This window comes from Chiroxiphia lanceolata, chromosome 11, assembly GCF_009829145.1.
Source record: "Chiroxiphia lanceolata isolate bChiLan1 chromosome 11, bChiLan1.pri, whole genome shotgun sequence".
In the NCBI taxonomy this organism is placed as follows: Eukaryota; Metazoa; Chordata; class Aves; order Passeriformes; family Pipridae; genus Chiroxiphia; species Chiroxiphia lanceolata.
In genome coordinates this window covers 8,243,792-8,263,375 of record NC_045647.1, presented here as the reverse complement: position 1 = coordinate 8,263,375, position 19,584 = coordinate 8,243,792, and the positions used below count along the sequence as shown (strand labels likewise).

At 44.2% G+C, this 19,584-nt stretch overlaps 1 protein-coding gene across 1 annotated transcript in view; it reads left to right on the top strand.

The window, feature by feature from the left end:
* Window positions 1-234: 234 nt before the first annotated feature.
* The window catches only part of PTPRG (protein tyrosine phosphatase receptor type G), a 400,490-nt gene continuing 381,140 nt past the window's right edge, over window positions 235-19,584 (top strand). Inside the window, exon 1 of the mRNA XM_032698957.1 lies at window positions 235-580. Coding sequence (XP_032554848.1) covers window positions 496-580 — 85 coding nt within the window. The 5' untranslated portion in view covers window positions 235-495. The remainder of the gene's footprint in view (window positions 581-19,584) is intronic.

Below are 19,584 nucleotides of genomic sequence, written 5' to 3'. Positions count from 1 at the left end.
CCTCGCCCCGCTTTAAAGTCTCCGCCAGGATCCGGGCTCGCCCGCCACTTCCTGTACGGCAGGATGGAGCACGCCGGGGCCCCGGCTGCCCGCCGCCCGCCCGGCCGTGCGCGGAGGCGGCTGTGAGCGCCCGGTCGGTCCGCGGCATGCGGCGCGCCCCGCTGCCCGCCTGAGCCGCGCACACACCGCGCGGGGGGGTCCCCGCACCCCGCCGCCGCCGCTCCTCGCTGTCCTCCCCCTGCCCCGCGCTTTGCGGGATTTTTTTTTTTTCCGTCCCCCCACGTTGAGGAGGCGAGCAGGAGCCCCCCAGCTTTCTCCCGCAGGAAGAAGGGGTGCGGGGAGAAACTTATTTTCAACAAGTTTTTTTTTTTCCTCCTTTTTTTTTTTTTCTTTTTTTTCCTCCCCTTCTCATCCCCCTTTCCCTCCCCCCCTCTCCCCCCTTCCCCCGTGTTAATTATTTTAGCCCCTCTCCCCTTTCGATGTGCGGCTTTGGACATGCGGAGGCTACTGCAACCGTGTTGGTGGATCTTTTTCTTGAAAATCACCAGCTCCGTGCTCCATGATGTGGTGTGCTTCCCCGGTGAGTGAGCGCGGCGGCTGGGGGGCTCCCGGTACCTCCGCCACACGTGTCCGCGACCCCCGTGCGGTGCCGGCGGGGCACCCCGCGAGTGCGGAGGATGCGCCGGGGAACCGCGGGGGCCCCTTCGCCCAGGCGGCCCCAGCGCTGGGTCTCCCCTCGTACCGCAGCACCCTCCGGGCTGCGGGCAGCGTTGCCCGCGAGTGGGGCCGTGAGCGGTGCCCGGGCTCGGCTCCGCGCTCCCGGCGCGGTGTCCCCTCTCTCCGGTGCAATGCAGCCCCCGGCAGCGTGGGGTGGGCGGAGGGGGGTTCCTCGCACGCTGCCCTTCTTCCGTGGGGCTGCCTGGAGCTCCCTTTGTGCTGCGGGACCGCCGCTCGCCGCCCCGAAGGGGAGCGGGACTCCGCGCTCCGACTCCGCGCTGCAGCCCCGCGCCCCCCGCCAGAAACTTCGCGGTGCCTGGTCCGCGCCCTCCCCGCCCCACTCGTGTCCGCGGTGGGTGTCTCGCCGTGCCGCGTGCTGACCTTGGCAGGGCGGGGGGGCCGCGGGGCTGCGCGGCCGCCCCGCTCCGGGGCTGGGTCTGCGCGGCCACCACCGCACACCCCCCGCGAGAGAGGGGCTGCGCGGGCGGGGGGCTCTCGGTGCCCGCCGCGCTGTCCACCCCGCACTTCGCACCGCACGGCCGGTGTCCGCGCATCGCTTCTCGCCCCGGATCGAGCTGCAGGGGCCGAGTTTAACGGGGGCCGGGGGTGCGCTCACCCGCGTTGGGACCCGCGTCCCCCCCGGCGCGGCCCCGGCCCGGGGGAACTCTCGGGGCTCGGGGCTCCCGCCGCCTCCCCGCGCATTTCCCGGGCCGCCCTCCAGGGGCGCTGTGGCGCCGCCGGGAGCCCCCGCGGGGCGCGCGCCCCTCCGCGGGCGCGCAGCGCGGGCCCCGCCCGGCGCGTCCCCGGGACACGCGCGTGTCCGCCGGGCCCGCGGGTCGCCCTGGGGGGACGGCTTGGCACCCCCAAGGCTCTGATGGGTTGTTTGCTTTTCCCTACGCTCCCTTCCTCCTCCCAGCGGTGATGGCGCGGGGGGCCGCGGTGGGGGTGTGTGCGGGGCGAGGAGCCCGGGGCAGGGCGAGCCCCCTCCCCAGGGAGGTGCGTGTCCCCCCCAACCCGCGACTCCTCCCGTCCCTTGCGTGGGCTCCTGAGGCAGACCCGGTTGTTCGCTGCCTCCAGGTGTGCGAGTGTGAAACGAGAGAATTAAATTCTGGAGGCTTTATAGGAACTTCCACTTCTGTTTCAATATTTATTTTTTTTGTTTTGTTTTTCTTTCTGAAATATACTTTTCTCCATCGCCAAATACAGAGCTCCCGTTCCTTCCAGCAGCTTCTCACAGGGTAAAATCATTTGAAACAAAAAGAAACTAAGTTGAAGAGAGGGTTAATACCTCTGCAGCTTTTGACGAAACATTTATCTTCTTTGTATTGATTTCTTCTCAATTTCAGCGCTCGGAGTGAAGCCTTTCTCTCTGGTTCTGATTTATATTGTACAGTAATTACATCTAGAAGGCAGGCTCCAGGAACGCTGCAGGAAAACAAGCTCTGATGTCGGTTTAATATGACAGTATTGTACGGCTTGCTGATTTAGATCAGCAATGTTTGAACCAGATAATATTTGCATTATGGTTTGAATATGAAGATGGATGCAAGCAGAGTAGGTCTGTGGACGTTTGCAGTGTGTTGGTAAACTCTTGAGCGCCAGAAGCCGTAAAACAGCTGTGTAATACTTGGGAATGTTTCAGGGATGTTCATGGCTAAAAGGCTTGCTTGGAAAGCAAACTATTTTCCAGAAGGGCTTTTATGCGTTTAGTTTTTGCACAGAGCTACCATGTTAGACCTCAGTGACTTGCTCGCTCCTGTGTGCCGCCTTCTGAAGAGCAGCAGCACCCGGTGTGTGAGCAGCCAAGGGGTGGTGAGCGAAACATCGTGATAAGCGGGGACGCTCCAGACTCTGATCCCGTACATCAGAGATGCCCGAGGCAGGAAAGCTGCAGGGAGGATCTCGGTGGACTATAACAGGACATTGGTGCTGACAACATCCAATGGCAAATCATCGGAATTTGTGTTGGCGGGGAATCCCGGCCAGATATTAACCATTTAGTATCCACCACAAATGTTTCGGTACCTTTTCATAGCCTTTTCTAGAGAGGATTAGAGAACTAAGGTATTTCTTGTTTTGGTGGTATTTTACAAGCATCTTTTCTTCGGTCTGCTTCATATCTCTCTCCCTTTAAATGAAAGAGAGGTCACTATTTATTTTCTCCCCTGCAAATCACTTCACTTTGTGAGGAAACATAAAGGCTATTCTTTTCTTTGTTCAGCAACAATAAATGAACCATGTAGAAAATAAGTCTTTGCAGTATTCCTTTGTTAGGGGGGTTGTATTAGGTTTTCACTGTTTAAGTAGGTATTTTTGTTGCTGTTCTTTAGGTTGCAGTAAGAGAAAGGAGTCATTCTGGCACAAAAAATATGTGGGTAAGGTTTTCCTCTTTCTGAAGTGTTTAGTGCATTTCTCTGTGGGCTTGTCACTGGTAATTGCATTGCTTAATAAATCAAACCGAGACAAGGTAAGAGAGGTTGTTTCCGTGGGGTCTGTTTGCTCATTAATTTAAATTCACAGTACCAAAAATCAGTAAGACATAAATATTAGTGTTATGAAAATATCCTTACTACCTGATTTCTCCGTGTTTTGCCAGAAGAGGGTAAATATTTTTTTGTAAAGGAAAAAGTACACTTTGTGCAGTTCTTAGCTGTTGCTGTGACAATCTTGTCATCTAAAGAGTGACAATTGCTACCATTTTCTTAGGGTAGATGCATAAATGAAGTAATTTTCTTGAGTCTAGATTAGCTCTTTGGTAATGAATCAAGTTGTTGCTGACCTGGTAACTGCCTAAATGGGTTTTTTGGATTTTGAGTCTATGTAGTTCTGAGTTGAGAGTTAATTTTGCATGTAACTGTCTTCTGCTTGGAGGAAAAATTATACTGGGAGCTTTTCCTTATGAACTAATCAAATACTACTTCAGATATTTTTAAAGGTACAGAGAAGACTGGCTTTGTCTACTAAAGATTTTACAGAGGAAGGTACGTCGTGCACATAGAGAAATACGGAACGTACAGGAGAGGGCCCTCCAAGACTTTATTTAGTCCTGTGGCTTTTATGAAGATGACACTTCTTACATTTTAATTATCCCTTATTTTCAGTGGCGTTATAAAATATGCTTTACGTTACGGGAAGTTGCTAATGGAGTCCTTGCAGATAAAGAATGTCAAGTGAGCCTTCCCAGGCTGTTAGAGCTGAGCTTGCTGTTTGCTTCTGGGGGGGAAACTCCAGGGAGAGCTTTGGTGTCTCTTAGTAGGTTTGTGGTTAGCGGGGCCTGGACCCAGCTTTCAAAAATCTTCAAGTAGTCACAGGAGCTGTCTGTGCTAGCAGGCAGAGTGAGAGGCGTCTTGAAGTGGGGAGTGAAGAAGAGGCATCACAGAAGGAAGGGATTTCAGTACATCCAAAAAAAGAAAGGAGCACAATTTGAGGGTAACTGGAATTCCCTGAGTCCTGTTGGGGTGTTGGCAATGCCTGCAAAGCCTGTATTCGCTTGGAAGAGCAGGGAGGATTTTTTTCCTGTGTGTGTGAGTTAGGATTTCTATTACTGCTCTCTCATCCCCTGTCTCCTCTTCTTTTTGTCTAGGAAATGGGGATAAAAGGGTTTCTGATTCTCTTCAGAAAATCGATGTCTTAGAGCAGAGAGGAACTTCTGTGAGTGAAGCACAGAGATGTTGTGTCCTTCACCCATCCCACCTGCTTCTGCACTGGGTATCTTTGTGGAACAAATAGGTCCTACTTGGTACCATAAAAGTCACCAAAAACCACCTATTGATTTCAGTAGGGTGATGGTTTCACTCCCAGTTTCTGAGTCTTTGCAGGGACAAGTGTTGGCTGTACTGTTATCAAGTTCTGCAAATTTAATAGTTGGGGTTTGTTTCCAATTATAGAAAAGACAGCTAACAGTGAGGACTCTATCTATCCCATGATCAGTGCTCAAGGACTACAGAGTTTTCTGAAATAAAATGTTATTAAAGTTGACTCTAATTTCAATGTTCAAGTTCCATGGTTAAATTAAAGAAATGACTTCAAACTATTAATCTTAACTGTCCTTGGAAAAAATGCTAAGCATTTGGTTGCTTCTTTTTAGCAGCCAAATGAACATGTGGCATGATGTGCTCTGAAGCTTAAGGGTTTAGTAATAACACTGTATTTTAGCTAATATAACTTTAATCAGAGAAATTATGAAAAAATGAGCCTGATTTTCTTTTTACCCAAGTTCCCGTGCTTCCATTTTTAAAGACCAGAGTTGTTCCTGTGTGCTATGAAATTTTGATGATTTATGTTTATGTGCCACATTACCTAAAGTTTAATTCTAAACAACAATTATTAAGTATTTTTGGAAGTGGAATCTCATCAGAGAAATTCTCTTAAAAAATATGGAGTCATCTGAGAATGTGGATATGCACCAAATGGGTTAATTTATGGTTTATATATCCCTTCTGGTGACTGCTTGCTGCTTTATGTGTCTAAATATCTTTACAAAGTTTTCCTTTCTTTGTGAGGTAAACTCCTGTCAGTGTTTCTTCCAAGTCAAAATTGTGGATCTGCATCTTCTTGCACCAGGTTGGCAAGAATGTGACATCACCGATTGCCAGATAGTCCCTGGTGGAATTGGGCTGGATCAGTTTTGTGGAGACATGCAGGGGCTGGAAGGAAAGCAGAGAAGGAAGATGTACATTAATGCACCCTTTCACATTAAACAGCAGCACCTGGGGTGTGGCCAGTTGGAAGTACCCAACTAGAGAGTAACTTTCGATGAAAACAACTAGTTTTCAGTTGTGTGTCAATAAACCTTTAGAGGAAAAAAAATCAAAGAAAAGTGATCCTTGATTGCTGTTAATTTTCCCATTACTCAGTAGCTTGTGCTAGTGCTTGCCCTGGGGCAACTCAAGTTGGCTTCTTTCTTTTAATGCTGCTCTCAGGTCGTACAGCTCTCCAGTGGGATCCCACCCCAGTTCAGTGAGGACAGGTGTACTCCTAGATGAATCTGGGCTACATTGGTCCTGTCCCCAAATACTTGCCTTTCAGTGTACAGTCGTCTTCTCGAGGCACAGCTGCCAGGACACAGCAGATTCCTGCTTTATGCCTTGAGCTGTCACATACTTGTGGCCTAAGCAGAATCTCTTCCCACCCTGCAAGTGAACAGATGAATGAGGGTGCAGATTGCAAGCACAGCAGTGATGATACTGAGATAATCCATGGATATTGCTGTTCTTGTTTCATTTTTTCCTTTTCCCTGATTACTGCTGGGAAGCTGGGGGAAACAGTGGTGGGAATAAACTCCCCACCTGTCTGGAGGAGGAGGGAAGACACAGGGCAGTAAGGAAGCTAAGAAATTTATGTAATCACTGTAAGACGTGTTTTTACGACACTGAATTTTTTTGAAGGTTTTACGACACCTTACAGCAATTTGAATTAGTCTTCAAGTGAACTATGGTTAAAGTAAAATCAGTTGGTGCACGGCCTTTTTTTTTTTTTTTTAATGTGGTTTTATTATGCATCTCTAAGTTTGCTTGGGAGTTGAAGTACTGGTGTTCTTAATTATCAAGTCATTTGAATAATGATGAACCATTTTCTAGAACTTAAAACTTGACCGCATCACGCACCTGCCAGCAGTACTGACACATAAAATCTCAAGTGATGTGGGTGTTGCAGTTCTTCTGTGCATAAATGCTACGGTGATGCTTGATACATGTTTATCCTGTCCAGTGCCTGCTTTGAGGGACTTAGCATTCATAGCATGGAGGCCTTTCTAAAGAAAATCTAGGTGTTTTGAGATTTGGATGCTTAGCTTAGGAAAGCTGCTTTGAAAAATCCTTTTCTCTGCTCGCAGCAATGTAATGAATGAGACCTTGAGCCCTGAAGAGCTGCATTGGTATTTAGGAGCAAAATGTGGGATGTTATTTGGTCTTGTGGCAGCCGTTTTGTTCTCTTTTTTTTTTTTTTTTTTTTTTTTTTTTTTTTTTTTTTTTTTTACGAAATAAAGTGTACCTGTCTCCCTGACAGAGTGCTATTCAAGTTCTTCTGTTTGGAGTCAGTTTATTCTGCTGACAGGAAAGGAAAGCTGTCTGATAACTCCTCGCAGGCAAAGTGGAGAGTTGTTCAGTTTTTCCACACCTCACTCTTTCCATTTTCTATCCTTGTAGGAGGCTTCTAAGAGACATAAGAAATGCTATAATACTTGCTTTAACCACAGCAGTGCCTTGCCCTTTTCTTGCTCCTGTAAAAGTATCTACAGTTTGGATTACTGCTTTTTAACAATCTGAATTCTTAGACCTGGAGGTCCCTGGAGTTTGTCAGGCTGGTTGATTGCCAGTGTTAGTTGTCCCAGAGTGGAAAAGGAACTTCACTATAAGAAGAGGTGAACACAGAATAAGTAGGAAATGGTGGTAGGTTCAGTTGCGCCAATGCATTGGAAAATCATTTTTTTTTACTGCAGAGGTGAGTAGAAACAGTTCTGTCCTGACCCTTGCTGATGGTCCTCAACAGTTACTTTCTTTGGACCTTGTTACATTTCTTTAATACAAGAATGTGATGTAGCCCCGGCACCACTGAGGACCAGTCCCTGCCTTCGTGTCAGTTTGCTGTGCTTAGAAACGGTCTCCTATCAAATCTTTTTTCCTGTTTTGTTTTTTTTTTTTTTTTTCTTCTTCTGGATTTTAGAAGAATTTGTTTTATATCTCAGGAGGAAGTAGTGATACCCATCTCAAAATAAATAATTGTTATCTAAGAGTTTTTTAGGGGAAGTTTAGGGATTTTTATGGTGGATGCATGTTTATATAAACCTCAGTTTAGTGGGCCTCAGCATGAAACTTCTGTCCGTCCATCCTTCCCTACCCTCCCACCCCCTGGAAACGCCAAGCTAAGACAATAAAGATATCTAGTAGCTTTCAAACAGTTAGGTACAGATCTACATTGCTATCACAAGTGAATTTAGGGATTAAGTTTTGAATAGACTTTCATTGGCCTTTAGATTCCTAAGGTGCTTTTAGACTTCTGGAGATTATAGTATAGATTTACTGCAGTCAAAGTAGAAATGAGGGGTTGTGCAGCATGACTGTCTCTTAAACTTTGCATCCATTCAGATGCCATTCAGGTAGAGAGAGCCAGTTGAGTGTCTCTTCTTGTTGGCCTCCATGCTACTTGGAGCTAGTTGAATTATTATTCTTGAAGTGCAGTAGCTTGTGTATTTTGTATTTAAATCCATCCTTAAAATACAACTGAAATTTGCCTGTTGACAGCAGTTGCATCATGTTTTAATTGGTGAGAATTGCTAATGGAGTGTTCAGGTTCTAAAATGAGTTGTTTATTTTTCCTTCTTTGCCCAAGGGTTTTGCATCAGATTATGTGGCTTCTGTATAACTGTTTGTGTTCCAAAGCAACACCTTTGTGCAGTTTTAGCTATTTAAGTAAGTGTTAAAAGTTTGTGCTCAGCGACAGCAGTTTCCGAAACTGTTACTTTTTAAATTGTTTCTTACTACATTGTTTATGCATCGCAAAGCACTTCCCTTCTGTTTACTGTGAATTAATTCATTGTTGTATTTGCGAACTGGGGGTGCAAACTGTGCAAATTCTATGATGTCTTCTCTTGGTGTAATGGCACGTTGTTGTGGCACAACTGATGCTGCCGTTGCTGTGGCAGCTCTCAGCAGGTGAGGATTTGCACCATAAACCTCATCATGACATTATTCTGAAATACAACTGTGTGTGTTCTTTTCAGCAGTTCCATAAGGGTGGCTCTGTGTCAAAGGTGCACAGTTTTACTACTGTCTTTATGCTTCTTGGAGAGTTTTTCTTTTGCTGGATGGTGAAATGCAAAACCATTTCTTGGTATGATTCTGCCTGTGGTGAAGTGATGTCCATCCATTAAAATTCTGGCTTTTTGGAGGGTGCTTACCATAATAATCAGTCCTTGGAATGGTTCTGTTGCATTACACCATGGTTCTGTTTGCATTTTGAGCAAACTTGTGGCTGTTGCAAAGGTGTTTGTGAATTTTCCTGTCAACAGCTGTCAATTTAAGTGATACCCAACTTCTTTCCTTGGATAAAGTAGTTACCAAAATAAATAGGCCACTGAAAAAAAGTGGTTGTTCAAATTAGTGAAGATCAAATTCTAAATATGCCACCACTTTAACAACTGTCTCTTATCTGTTTCACTTTTCTCTACCAGTTTTAAGAGTCCTCTGGTATTTTGTTACCATGAGAGTCCATTACAGTAAACCCATGTCACAATGTCCTGATTAACTCAGTGACCTGAACCCCACAAGCCCTTTGCCACCAGATTTTATCCAGTCCTTGAATAATTTTTGTAGCAATCTGGGGGTTTTTTTGCATTTTTTTCTTCCCCCCCCCCCCTTCCCAGAAAGGTACACATCAGAACTGAACACTGGTCTTATTCATATTATGTATGTGCAATGCTATTGCCCTTTCTGTTTGTCCAAGGATTTTCAGTGGCCTATTTTTCTGCCACAGCAAGGAAGCTCATGTTGATTGTTTGCCTAGTATGACTTCTAGATCATTATTGGAGTCAGTGCTGAACAAAATACTCTGCTGTTCAGTGGATGTGGCCTAAAATAAACTCTTTGAATGTATCTTCTTTCCTTTTTTTTTTTTTTTTAATGTGACTTGAATGCTGCTATAATGGCAATTTTAGAAATAGAAAGAAAGGCTTAAGTCATCTGCAGTGTTGGTGTCTCAGATGCATCATTTCTTGTGGTTTTCTTTGTTTCCTTTTTTAGCCCAACATTTTTTAAGGCAGTAGCAGTCAGTAACTGTTGTGGAGTTATCTAAAGTGGGTGGGTTTAGGGTTTGACTTCTGTTAAGTGTTATACACTGAAAGCTTCACACAGCTCCAGAACTTGCCTGTGACCTGGCCTCAGTTATTGCCCTTGTGGTAACACTGGTGTGACTGACAGATGAGGTTCATCAGAACCTTGGAGTGGGGATTACACTTTGGATGAGACCCCTAAGAGGCAGTAGAGTTCTTGGAACGTGGTGGAGTTTTTTGGGTGGTTTTTTGTTGGGTTTTTGTTGGGTTTTTTTCCCACCATCAGTACCCTTATCTCCTCTACTGTTACTCATGCTGCTGACTTTGGTAGACAGTGTTTCTTTTCTGCTGCTGGATATTGAGCTGGTTGCAAGATCTGCTCTGTTACTGTGGCCCTTTTTCCATTAGGGTGGCCTCCCTTGGGTACTGCTAGCTTTTCACTTTGATCCTGCCTGTTTTGGCAAATTAGTATCATGCAACAATTGAGGAAAAAACAGTCCCTTCTGCCCCAGCTAGTATTGTCCTGTCTGGGAAGAGGCTGGTGTCTGTGAAGGTAGGTGAGAAAATGGAGAGATCTGTATGTCTAGAGGAGAGAGGGAGTCCAGTCTTTCAAAGCCTTCACAAAAAACACAGAGAAGATCTGATCCATACCTATCAGGTAGTATTGCCTCAAGTTCTGGCACGCTGAAAGGATCATAAATCGTGTTTGATCGATACCGATGCTTCTGGTGTGCTTCAGGACAGAGTGCCGTGTGAGCCAGGCAGGCCCTGGCAGTGTGTGCTGTCTGGAGAGCAGAGAGGAGTGACCAGGCAGTCTGCCAGCAAGCTTTTAATTAGCCTTGAACATGATGGACTGGATGGCCATCACCAAAAGTGCCTTCCGGCACTGTTCTGTGCTGCACTTACTCTTCCTGTGCACACCAAGCCCCTGTTTGCCTCTGCTCTGTGTCTGTGCTGGCTCTGGAGGCTGGAGGAGTTAAGTGGATCTGGAGCTGCTGCAGCCTGTGAGGTTTGTGGTCCAGGAGCCTCCTCTGTGCAGGCACGGGCAGCGTGTGGTGCCTGATGTTGTTACTTGCCCGAGCGTGAAGCTGCAAGTAATGGTGATACGAATGTATTTCAATTTGTAACCTGGTCTTCTGTATCAAGATTGGACTACTTCTATTCTGTTGCACATGTGCATCACTTGGGGAAACATGCTGATAGTACTTAACATTTAATTGCTTCTCTTGATTTTATTTGTAAATTAGAATCTAGAGGATCTGTAAGAAAAAAAACAGTGGAGCTTAATTGGACAACATTTTAGAGTAGCTAAAGAAAAAAAGACGTGTAGCTCTCCAGCTTTTGGAGCTGAGACAAATGCAAACTTAGTTATTGATCCATACATATAATATCATATTTTAACTACAGTCTAAAGTGGAGGTCATCTCTATACTAGATTGCTTAAAAATCTGTCTATCTTATCACATCTTGTACTCATTTATAGTTGTTTCCATTTCTAGCTTTGTTGGAGAGACAGCTAGTGTTTCAACCTAAATTAAAATCAATAAGAAGCAATTTTGTTTGTTTTTAACTACTAGAGCAGACTTTTTTTTTAGTAAGTCTCTGTATGTTCAACTAAATCACTTTGTTCTTCCCATCAAGATAATTGCCAGATCTCATTAATTTCTAATTTTTGCATATGTAGGAATTGGTTTATTTTCCAGTACACCTAACAAAATGTCAAATATGATTTAAAAATAAATGCTTACTCTAAGTCATCACTGAACAAAAAATGCAGTAAAGAATACTTTGCAGTTAAGGGTAGTTTAAAAATATCTTGGGGGCTTTAGCAAATGCTGAGACCCAAGAGTCCTGTACTGGCAGAGTAGCACAGGCTTCCCCTGGCACATCTAGGCAATGTTCTGCAGGGAGGACTTCCAGTGGAAAAAGCAGAGTCTGGGTCCCTATGCCTTCAGTCTTTATCTTGGATATTTCTGCATCACACCAATTGGTGTAAGAAGCTGTTGTCGTGTTGTCAGCTGGCTTTTACCCCATGGCCAGCAGACTGCCAGCAAGAACGATGGACCTGAGTCAAATCCGATGTGGAATTCAGACTGCAGCAATGTTGGTGCTTGCTAGTAAGGCAATGGTGAACCATAACATAATATCAGAGGAAATATCTGAAGGTAGTGCTGTGATGAAGTGTCCAAAAGAGGATGTGTTGGTGCTCTGGTGAGTTGATCACAGGCTGCAGGAAATCATCCTCAGCAGTTTACAGGACAGGCTTCCCAAATGGACAGTGATGGACACGGTACTGTGAGGTGGTTGCCCTCTGTGTTTATGAAGGTTCAGTTCTCAGAGGCAAGACTTCCTGTCTCTGCTGAGGGTATCTGGTTGGAAGAAATAATTTGTGTCTTCAGAAACAACATTTCCAGAAAGGATTGACCAGATGCTGTGGTGTGTGGAAGCATTTGGTGAGGTGTTTGCTCTACATCTTCTGGAGTTCAGCATCTGGCAATGTTGGGCCAGTGTCTGTATGAGCATTTCTGTTCTTCTGCATCTTGTTTTAAATTCTGCCGGGTGAAACTTGAGCCTGTATTTTTACCAGGTGGTTCTTTGGGTTGCTGTCATCTTGCTCAGTGCTTCTCATAATTTCAGCAATGTTTAAGAATTCCTGGAATTCTTAATTCTGAATAAAAGAACCTTTTGGAAGGTCTGAATCTCATTTCCTGTTTAACTTTCCTTTGAAGTGCCTGAGTGGTATGAGCTGCGTGTTCCTTTAATTTCTCAGGTTTAGTTTTCTCTCACCTTTTCTTTTGCTTCTAATTACTTTGGTTCAGTTATGTTTATGAATCAAGGAAGAGGGCAAACCAAGGGCAAAAAGAGGTGGATCTGGCTACCCAGAGAAAGCAAGAGACTGTTTACTTAAGTAAACTGCTAAAGTAGTGTTTTGTAGGAACAAAACATAATTAGTAAGTAGATGATGTGATGAAGAGCATAATTCCTTCACCCTTGAAGGCAATGTAAGAGTTGTGTGTAAATTTCTTGAATGTGATATCAAAACAGAAAACCATTTCTTTTCAACAAATGACTTAAAAGCACACAGGATTTCATGTTTGTGTGCCAAGAAGCCAGCTGTGTTTAAAAATATATGAGCAAACCTGCTATACAGTGATCCAGGACTGTAAGGTAAAGGTGACTTTCCCACACAGTAGTGACACCTGTCATAAGTGAATCTCAATATATAGTTCAATGCAAGGAGTGATACATCACAGCATAAACAGATTCTCTGTCAAGAACATAATTAATACTTCATGTCAAACACTATCTGCATGTATTGTATTCTCTGTTTAATGTTATTAAGCAGTGTGACCTTTTCTCTTTCAGCAATTAGCTTTCAAGGTGAAAACCAACTTAGGAAGTAAATTAACTTTTTTCTTTGGACCTGAGGAGTCTTACAGTTTCACAGTATTCTTGATTACACCTTCACACTTCACAGTTTTGATTGCTATCTTGATCAATGACTCTTCATTTCTGTGGTTTGAGATTACATTCCCCTATTCGCTCCCCCAATTTGAGAGACATCATCAGGCATTTTGGGTGCAGGCAGTGTCTGCAGAGACAGATGAGGGTTGTAAGATGCACACTGTCAAAGAGTAACAACTCAAGCTTGTCTCATTTGCACTCTGTTAGTAACAAGTTCACTTGCTAAAAAGCTGAAGATCAGAATGGAATTATTAATGTGCCTGACAGTTGTACTTTCAGTTGAACAGAGGCTATGAGCACCCACAGTAATATAGCAGTGCTCTCTTTCTTTGCAAAACCACATGTTTCTAAACTGCAGACACTGAGTGAGACACAGGCCTCACAGTTTGATTTGCAAACTTTCAGTTGCATTCATTGGAAATGATGTTGAAGTGTGTGGGCCTTGCTAAGAGTGTTCTTTCTTGGTTAGCTGGAGGTGAAATACATGGTTTTGGTGAACACCAGTTCTATTACCACTGGCTGTCTGGGCCATGCAATACTGTGTGAAATAAAGGATCAAAGCCAGTGGTAGTGTCCTGTCTGCCCTGGAAAGCTGATAAACTGTCTCGTGCTTCCCATGATGCCTTTTGGTGGCTTCTGCTGTGATTGATACAAGCAGCATCTACAAAAATTGGACCTTTCTGCCTGCCCTTGCTGTCCTCACACACGTGCTATGTGAGAAGCCTGCTTCCCTGTTTGTGTTTTATGATGTGACTCTGCTGTCCTGCCTTCCAGGATGATACTGCAGTGGTGCCAAGATGGTTGTGAAGGAACTAATGCTGTGGGTTTGGATATATAACAAAAAAAAAGCTCCAGAGATCTTTCAGCTGGACTATAAGGGTAACACAGTGTTAGTGTCCTTAATATTTGCAGCCTCTCTCAAAAAGATCTTAGTTTGAAGGACTGTCTGTTATTCAGAACTGTCAATGCTTTTACAGAGCTGCTTTGCCATTCCTTTGTTCTTTCATCTTGACTCTATTCCATGATGACTTGTTCCAGTGGTCACTGGCCTTTGTGTTAATTCTGGTGGTCTTTGCCATGTAGGTTCCTGAGTTGTTCTACTTGCTGCAAACCCAAAATCCAGCAAGAGGTGCAGTGCTGCTTCCCTGAGCACTGTGTTGTGTTTGCTGTAGGTGTTTGCCCTTCCTCTGCAGGAAGGCTCCCGTTTGGACTGGGGGCTCCTTTCTTTGCCCCATCCCTCTGCAGTGTAGCCGTGCCCTTACCCTTGCACAGTGTTTGCTGTCCAGGCCTTAGATGAGCTGCAAGGAGGAGTCCCCAGTGCCTGAATGCATAGCTGAGGGTGTAGTGTCATACTTCCCCTTGGGGCTGAGTGGCTGGAGCAGTTTTCCAGACACTGAGACCTGATTTCTCAGATATTTTCTATCTCACTGGTGAGGAGGATGCTCTGATGCTCTTGGATCAGTCTGCAACACTGTCAAGTCTGTTGAGTACTCCTAAGGTGCTATTTTGCTTTCAAGTTGCTATGTATTGCTATATATGTATTTATGTATGAATACAACTGCTTTTAAATCCTAGCATAACAATAATTAAGCCTAGGAATTATATACCTGAATAGGTTTCTTCCATTAGTAAAGCAGTTAGTAGGTGGATTAGAACAAATATTCAGCAGATGTTGTAGCAGTAGAGTAGAACTGACTTCTCACTGGGGATTCATATGTGTCTGAATCTATGATTATGGACACCACTGTGAAATGAAATTTGGTGTTTGTTTTTTTTTTTCCCCCAAGAATAGTCTTGTCCAAGCAATGAATGAGGCTACTTTATATGACAGGAAACTTCTTTGGTAGGTGATACTGAAGGCAGATGGCCTTGTGATTCCTTTGGCTGAAATGTGTTTTGCTATTGCTTTTCTGTTGACTTTGAAGCCAGAATTTTAAGTGTGCATATAAAAACTGATAACACTGGTTACTTTTGCACCCAGGTTGGAGTGCTGTGGAGAAAGGCTACAGCACATAGTTGTCGCGACGAGGGAAGTGAGGGACGCTCAATATGAGAATCAGCAAACTTCGTTTATTGATAAGCTAACAGCTTAATATATGCCTCATAATTAGCTCATGCATATTGCAAAAGCCAAGCTCACCATTGGCTCTGGCTCAAATGTTGATTCCACCTCTCACTCCCTTCCCATGTTGACACAGGTGGCTCTCAGTTGCTTTTGTTTTGTTCCTGTTTACCAGCCAAGTAGCAGGCACAAAGACACTGTAGCTTTGCTATCTCAGATTTTCTCACGGCCTAGTCAGGCCGTGTTCTATACTCCAACAGTTCATCCATAGCTCCAGCTACATCCATATGTCCCCGTCCTGCCAGCCGATCCTCCACACATAGTAGCAGGTAGTTGGTTATACTATTGGTACTATTGGTTTTGGTCTTGGAAAAAAAAGTTCCTGTTCAGTTCAGTGGAGATTTCCACCTTGGGTGTGATGGTGCAACATCAGATGAAATCTGACTAGTGAGTGATTTATTGCAGTGTTGATAGGAAAAAAACTTCTCTACCGCAGGCTACCATGATAGAAGACAATGATATTTCATTGTAGTTCCTTCCCTGAAAAGCTGCAGTGGCATTGATGTTTTATAGTTTACATGTTGCTTCATCAGTTTGGGCAGTTCCTGTCATGGAGGGGAATTGTGGGGAGATTGCTTGTTTTCAAACACTAATGCCTATGGACACATTTTTTTCAATGAGGAAAAGCAGTGAAGAAACAAGCTATTTGTACAATCATGTTCACAGCCAGATTTCTCCCTTTTCCTGTCCGGGCTCCATTTTAGCAGCTGTATATTTTCTTTAGTGTTTCAAGAAAAAGCAATAGAAACAATGACAACAGAGTCTGTGTAAAATACACATTGGTGTTCTAAAAATCAGTTTATTTTTAGCACGTATTTTAATCTAAAGTTCAGCTATATTTTTCTTTGCCTCTTCTTCCCCAGTTTAGCTGTTTTCCATGCCATCCCAGGAGCGTTTTTGAGGCCCAGAATTTTCACCGTGGAACATGTGAGAATTCTGCAAGGGACAATTATAAGGAAATAGCACAGTATAATATACTAGATCATAGGTGATTTGCCCAAGTATAAAACAGTTCAAAGGATCTAATGATAATTTTGAGGGGAAAAAACCCCAAACCCTGCTATGATTCTGGGGGACTGTGTATTGTAGGATCTTAAATATGATAGTTTTTAGTGTCCTGGTTTGAACCTTACTTTGAAGACATACAGGCCTTGATGGGGTGTGTTGCCCTTGGAGACTTCGGTGTCTCCTGATGTTCCAGTGTCCCTGAGAAGGGCACCAATGGACTGGGCTGTAGCTATTTTTGGAAATGACAAAGCTGAACAAACATGCTGAAAATACCTTCTGAAGTTGACTTGTGTGTAACCAGCACTTCTCAGATGACAGTCTGCATTTCCATCAGTTCCAGGGTGTTGAACCAGGTTGAATTGCTCTAGCTTTTGTTACTGGGGTTGGTTCTGACAGCTACAGAAAAGCTGAATCTGATACCGTGTCCTCCTTACAGTGAAGGCCAGTGTGAGCACGTTGCAACTGTGACTGGCAAACTGAACTCCTCAGTTCTCCTTAGACCAAAGTCACTCCTGAATTAGAAGCATTTAAATTTAATTAGACTTCAACCATTTGGACCATGTTCATGACAATATACCCATAAAACACAGTCTGTCCTGACTCTTTATGTTCCTGTATCTTCTGTAATGCCTAAAAAGTGACAGTGAAAGGAGACACTAAGGAAGGCATCCAGTTATTTCCTTGCATTAGGTGACATGGATTGTTTTGGCCAGAGAAACCCCATGACATTCCTCATTGCCTTCTTCCAGCTCAGTGAGTGTGGCTTAAGTGTTCTGGTCTGGTTAATTTGGGAGCTGAAGATGTATGTTTGGATGAGAAGCTCTGGGGAGGTGGCTGTGCTTTCTCCCTCCTAGACTCTGGCTCCTCAGGCTGCTGCTAAAGTGTTTGGTGGTGCCTTCAAGCCTTGCTGCACAGGGCTGAGCAGTTGCATGCCCAGGTACACGCAGTCCAGGCTGACTGAACCAGGTTGCTGAAGCCAGGATGGCTTCTCACTGTTGTGGCAAAGGAGGAGGTCAACTTCTTTGCTGCATTTTATTGGGCTCAGCTGAATTTAGGTATCAAATGGCAAGACTTCCTCCTGCTTTAATCTAAGTGAAGACAGAGTGGGAGAGCAGGGAGGGTATGGAAAGCTCTTCACATCTTGAGAGACAGAATCACCTTTCTGGTGGGGAATTCAGGATCTTGGTGCCTTGCCATGCCACCAGTGAAGTTAGGCTGCCAGAAAGCCTTCTTGGCCTGGGAGTTGTACAGGTATCAGCCCAGATGATTTCTGTCCTTAGGAAGGAAGACAAGGAGAAGTTTGTGCTGCCCAGCAATAGATTGAACTGAGTAGATCCCAGAGGCATGTGAGGACTCTGTGATGTTTTTTTGTGGTATCTTTATCATGGTAGCAGGACATTCTTAGGGGTCCCCATGTCTGACAGTGCCGAGGATGAGTACCTTGGCAATGAGGAAGAAAAGGTGTGTATTCTCCAGGGAAACTTTTTTTCTCTTTAATGGCTTGAATTCATTTTGGATGCACTTGTCTGTCAGATCTCACTACACTTCAGAAAAAAGGAGCCTTTCCTCAGTGTTATCTGAGTTTCTCTGACCTAGAGGATGTTACAGCTACACCTTCACCCTTTGAGCTCCTGCAAGGCTGACTACAGGATAAATCTGGTTTACTCTGGAGCTTCATAATCACGAAGTCAGCATTGATACTGACCTGGTGGAATTTTTGAAAGAGGACAAATAGCAGTAATCTTTCCATTTCTCTTTAATTTGATAGTCTCTCCTCTGAGAGAGGGTAGTAGCTGGTAAACTGATGTGCAGTGGCTGAGACATCAAAAGTGATACAGCTACTAATTACTGATTGCTTGCTGAAAAAGCCGATCTTTTTGGTGTGTAAAATAAATAGTCTGTGTGTGATAGTATTGGTGTGCTGTTGATCATGCAACAACTGTCTTTGCAAGCCTGAGTTTTCATTTTAAAAGGCATCATTGTTAAAATATTTGGGCATTCATACTCCCCCCAGGTTGATCAACTGTTTGAAATGCATTATCTCACAGTGCTGTCACAATTAAAGAATGGCAGGCTCAGGTGAAAGGGTTTGGCTGTTTCATAGATTGGAGAGATATGCTCAGTGAAAATGAAGATCCTCACAAGGTTAAATTATCTATTAAAAGCTCCTCCAATTACGATGTTGGAGAGAAGGATTTTTTTTTTTAATGTGGATAAGAGTTAGCAGAGGACAAATGACATAATTGGAGGGGGAGACAGAGACTTCATACGTGCTTGCTTCTGAAAGAGTGAGAGAGAGAAGACAATGCTAGGGAACTGCCTTCAGACATCTTAGTCCTTTCTGGTTGCTTTTATCTCAAGCAGACTTTGCAGGCTGGGAAAGAAAGAAAAGAGTTAGTATTTGTGTAAAAGCTTCCCATGACTGCTCCCAGGTGTGCTGTATTGGGGCTTGATGCTATCTGGCCTTTTTACAAGAAAGTAGAAAGAAGCAACTCTCATTTTGGGGTATATTAAATAATATACTCTCATATAGCACGGGAGAACATATCAGCTGGTGAGCTGAATTGACATATTCCTTTGTGCACAAGTTATAGCAACTTAAATGAAAATTACATTCATAGCAGGAGAATGCACTCTGTTTAAATTAGATAAGGAGATTATGACAGAAAAAGATCATTGAGTAAAGGGGTTTTTAAACTAGCCACTGAAATAAATGCATGACTTCAAACTTTGTCTTGCCGGAATTTATTAATATAACAAAATGAGGCTTTTGGAATACAGTGAAGGCCTCTTCCTTTGAAGGTTACAGTGTAATTTGTGTAATTGCGTTTGTATAATTTGACTTCAAGATCTGTCCTTGTAATTTGGTAAACTGCAGATCTTGCTCCAATCTGCCGCATTTTTCTTGTGCCTCATATTGACGCATCTAATTGCCTCATAAGTATATACTCAGTTTAAAGCCATTGCACTGCCCTCTGGACCTTGAAAAATTCATCTTCTGGGCTGTAATGATAATCTCTGTGTGGATCTTATCTGTGAAGCAGCTGGCCACCTTTGCTTGCTTCCTTACTGAGCACACACAGCTGATTGCCATTCTGAATAACCTGCACCACACAGCTGAAGAAAACTTACAGTGTGATGCCTTAATTTCTCCCAGCTGCACAATGCCCTCTCTTGGCAGGGAAGCCAGAACACAGACTCACAGGTATCCTCTTGGAGCTGGCTGATCCTGGCTGAGAAATCCCCCATCACTGTGTGTGTGGCACAGTTTCAGCTGGTCCTGTACTTGGTGTGTTTCCTGCTGGAATGGGATGGAAGAGTAGCTTTGGGCAAGGCAGTGAGCAGTGTTGGTAGGATGTGTGTGTAATTGTGGATGTATTATTATAATGGCACTCTTGTTAAATGGGCTTTCAGCTCTTGGGTTTTCTCAATACAAAGCGGGCGGTGAAACTTTTAGACAGACTTTGAAAAAAGTTGCCATTTTAGTGCTACTTTGTTGCTGAAT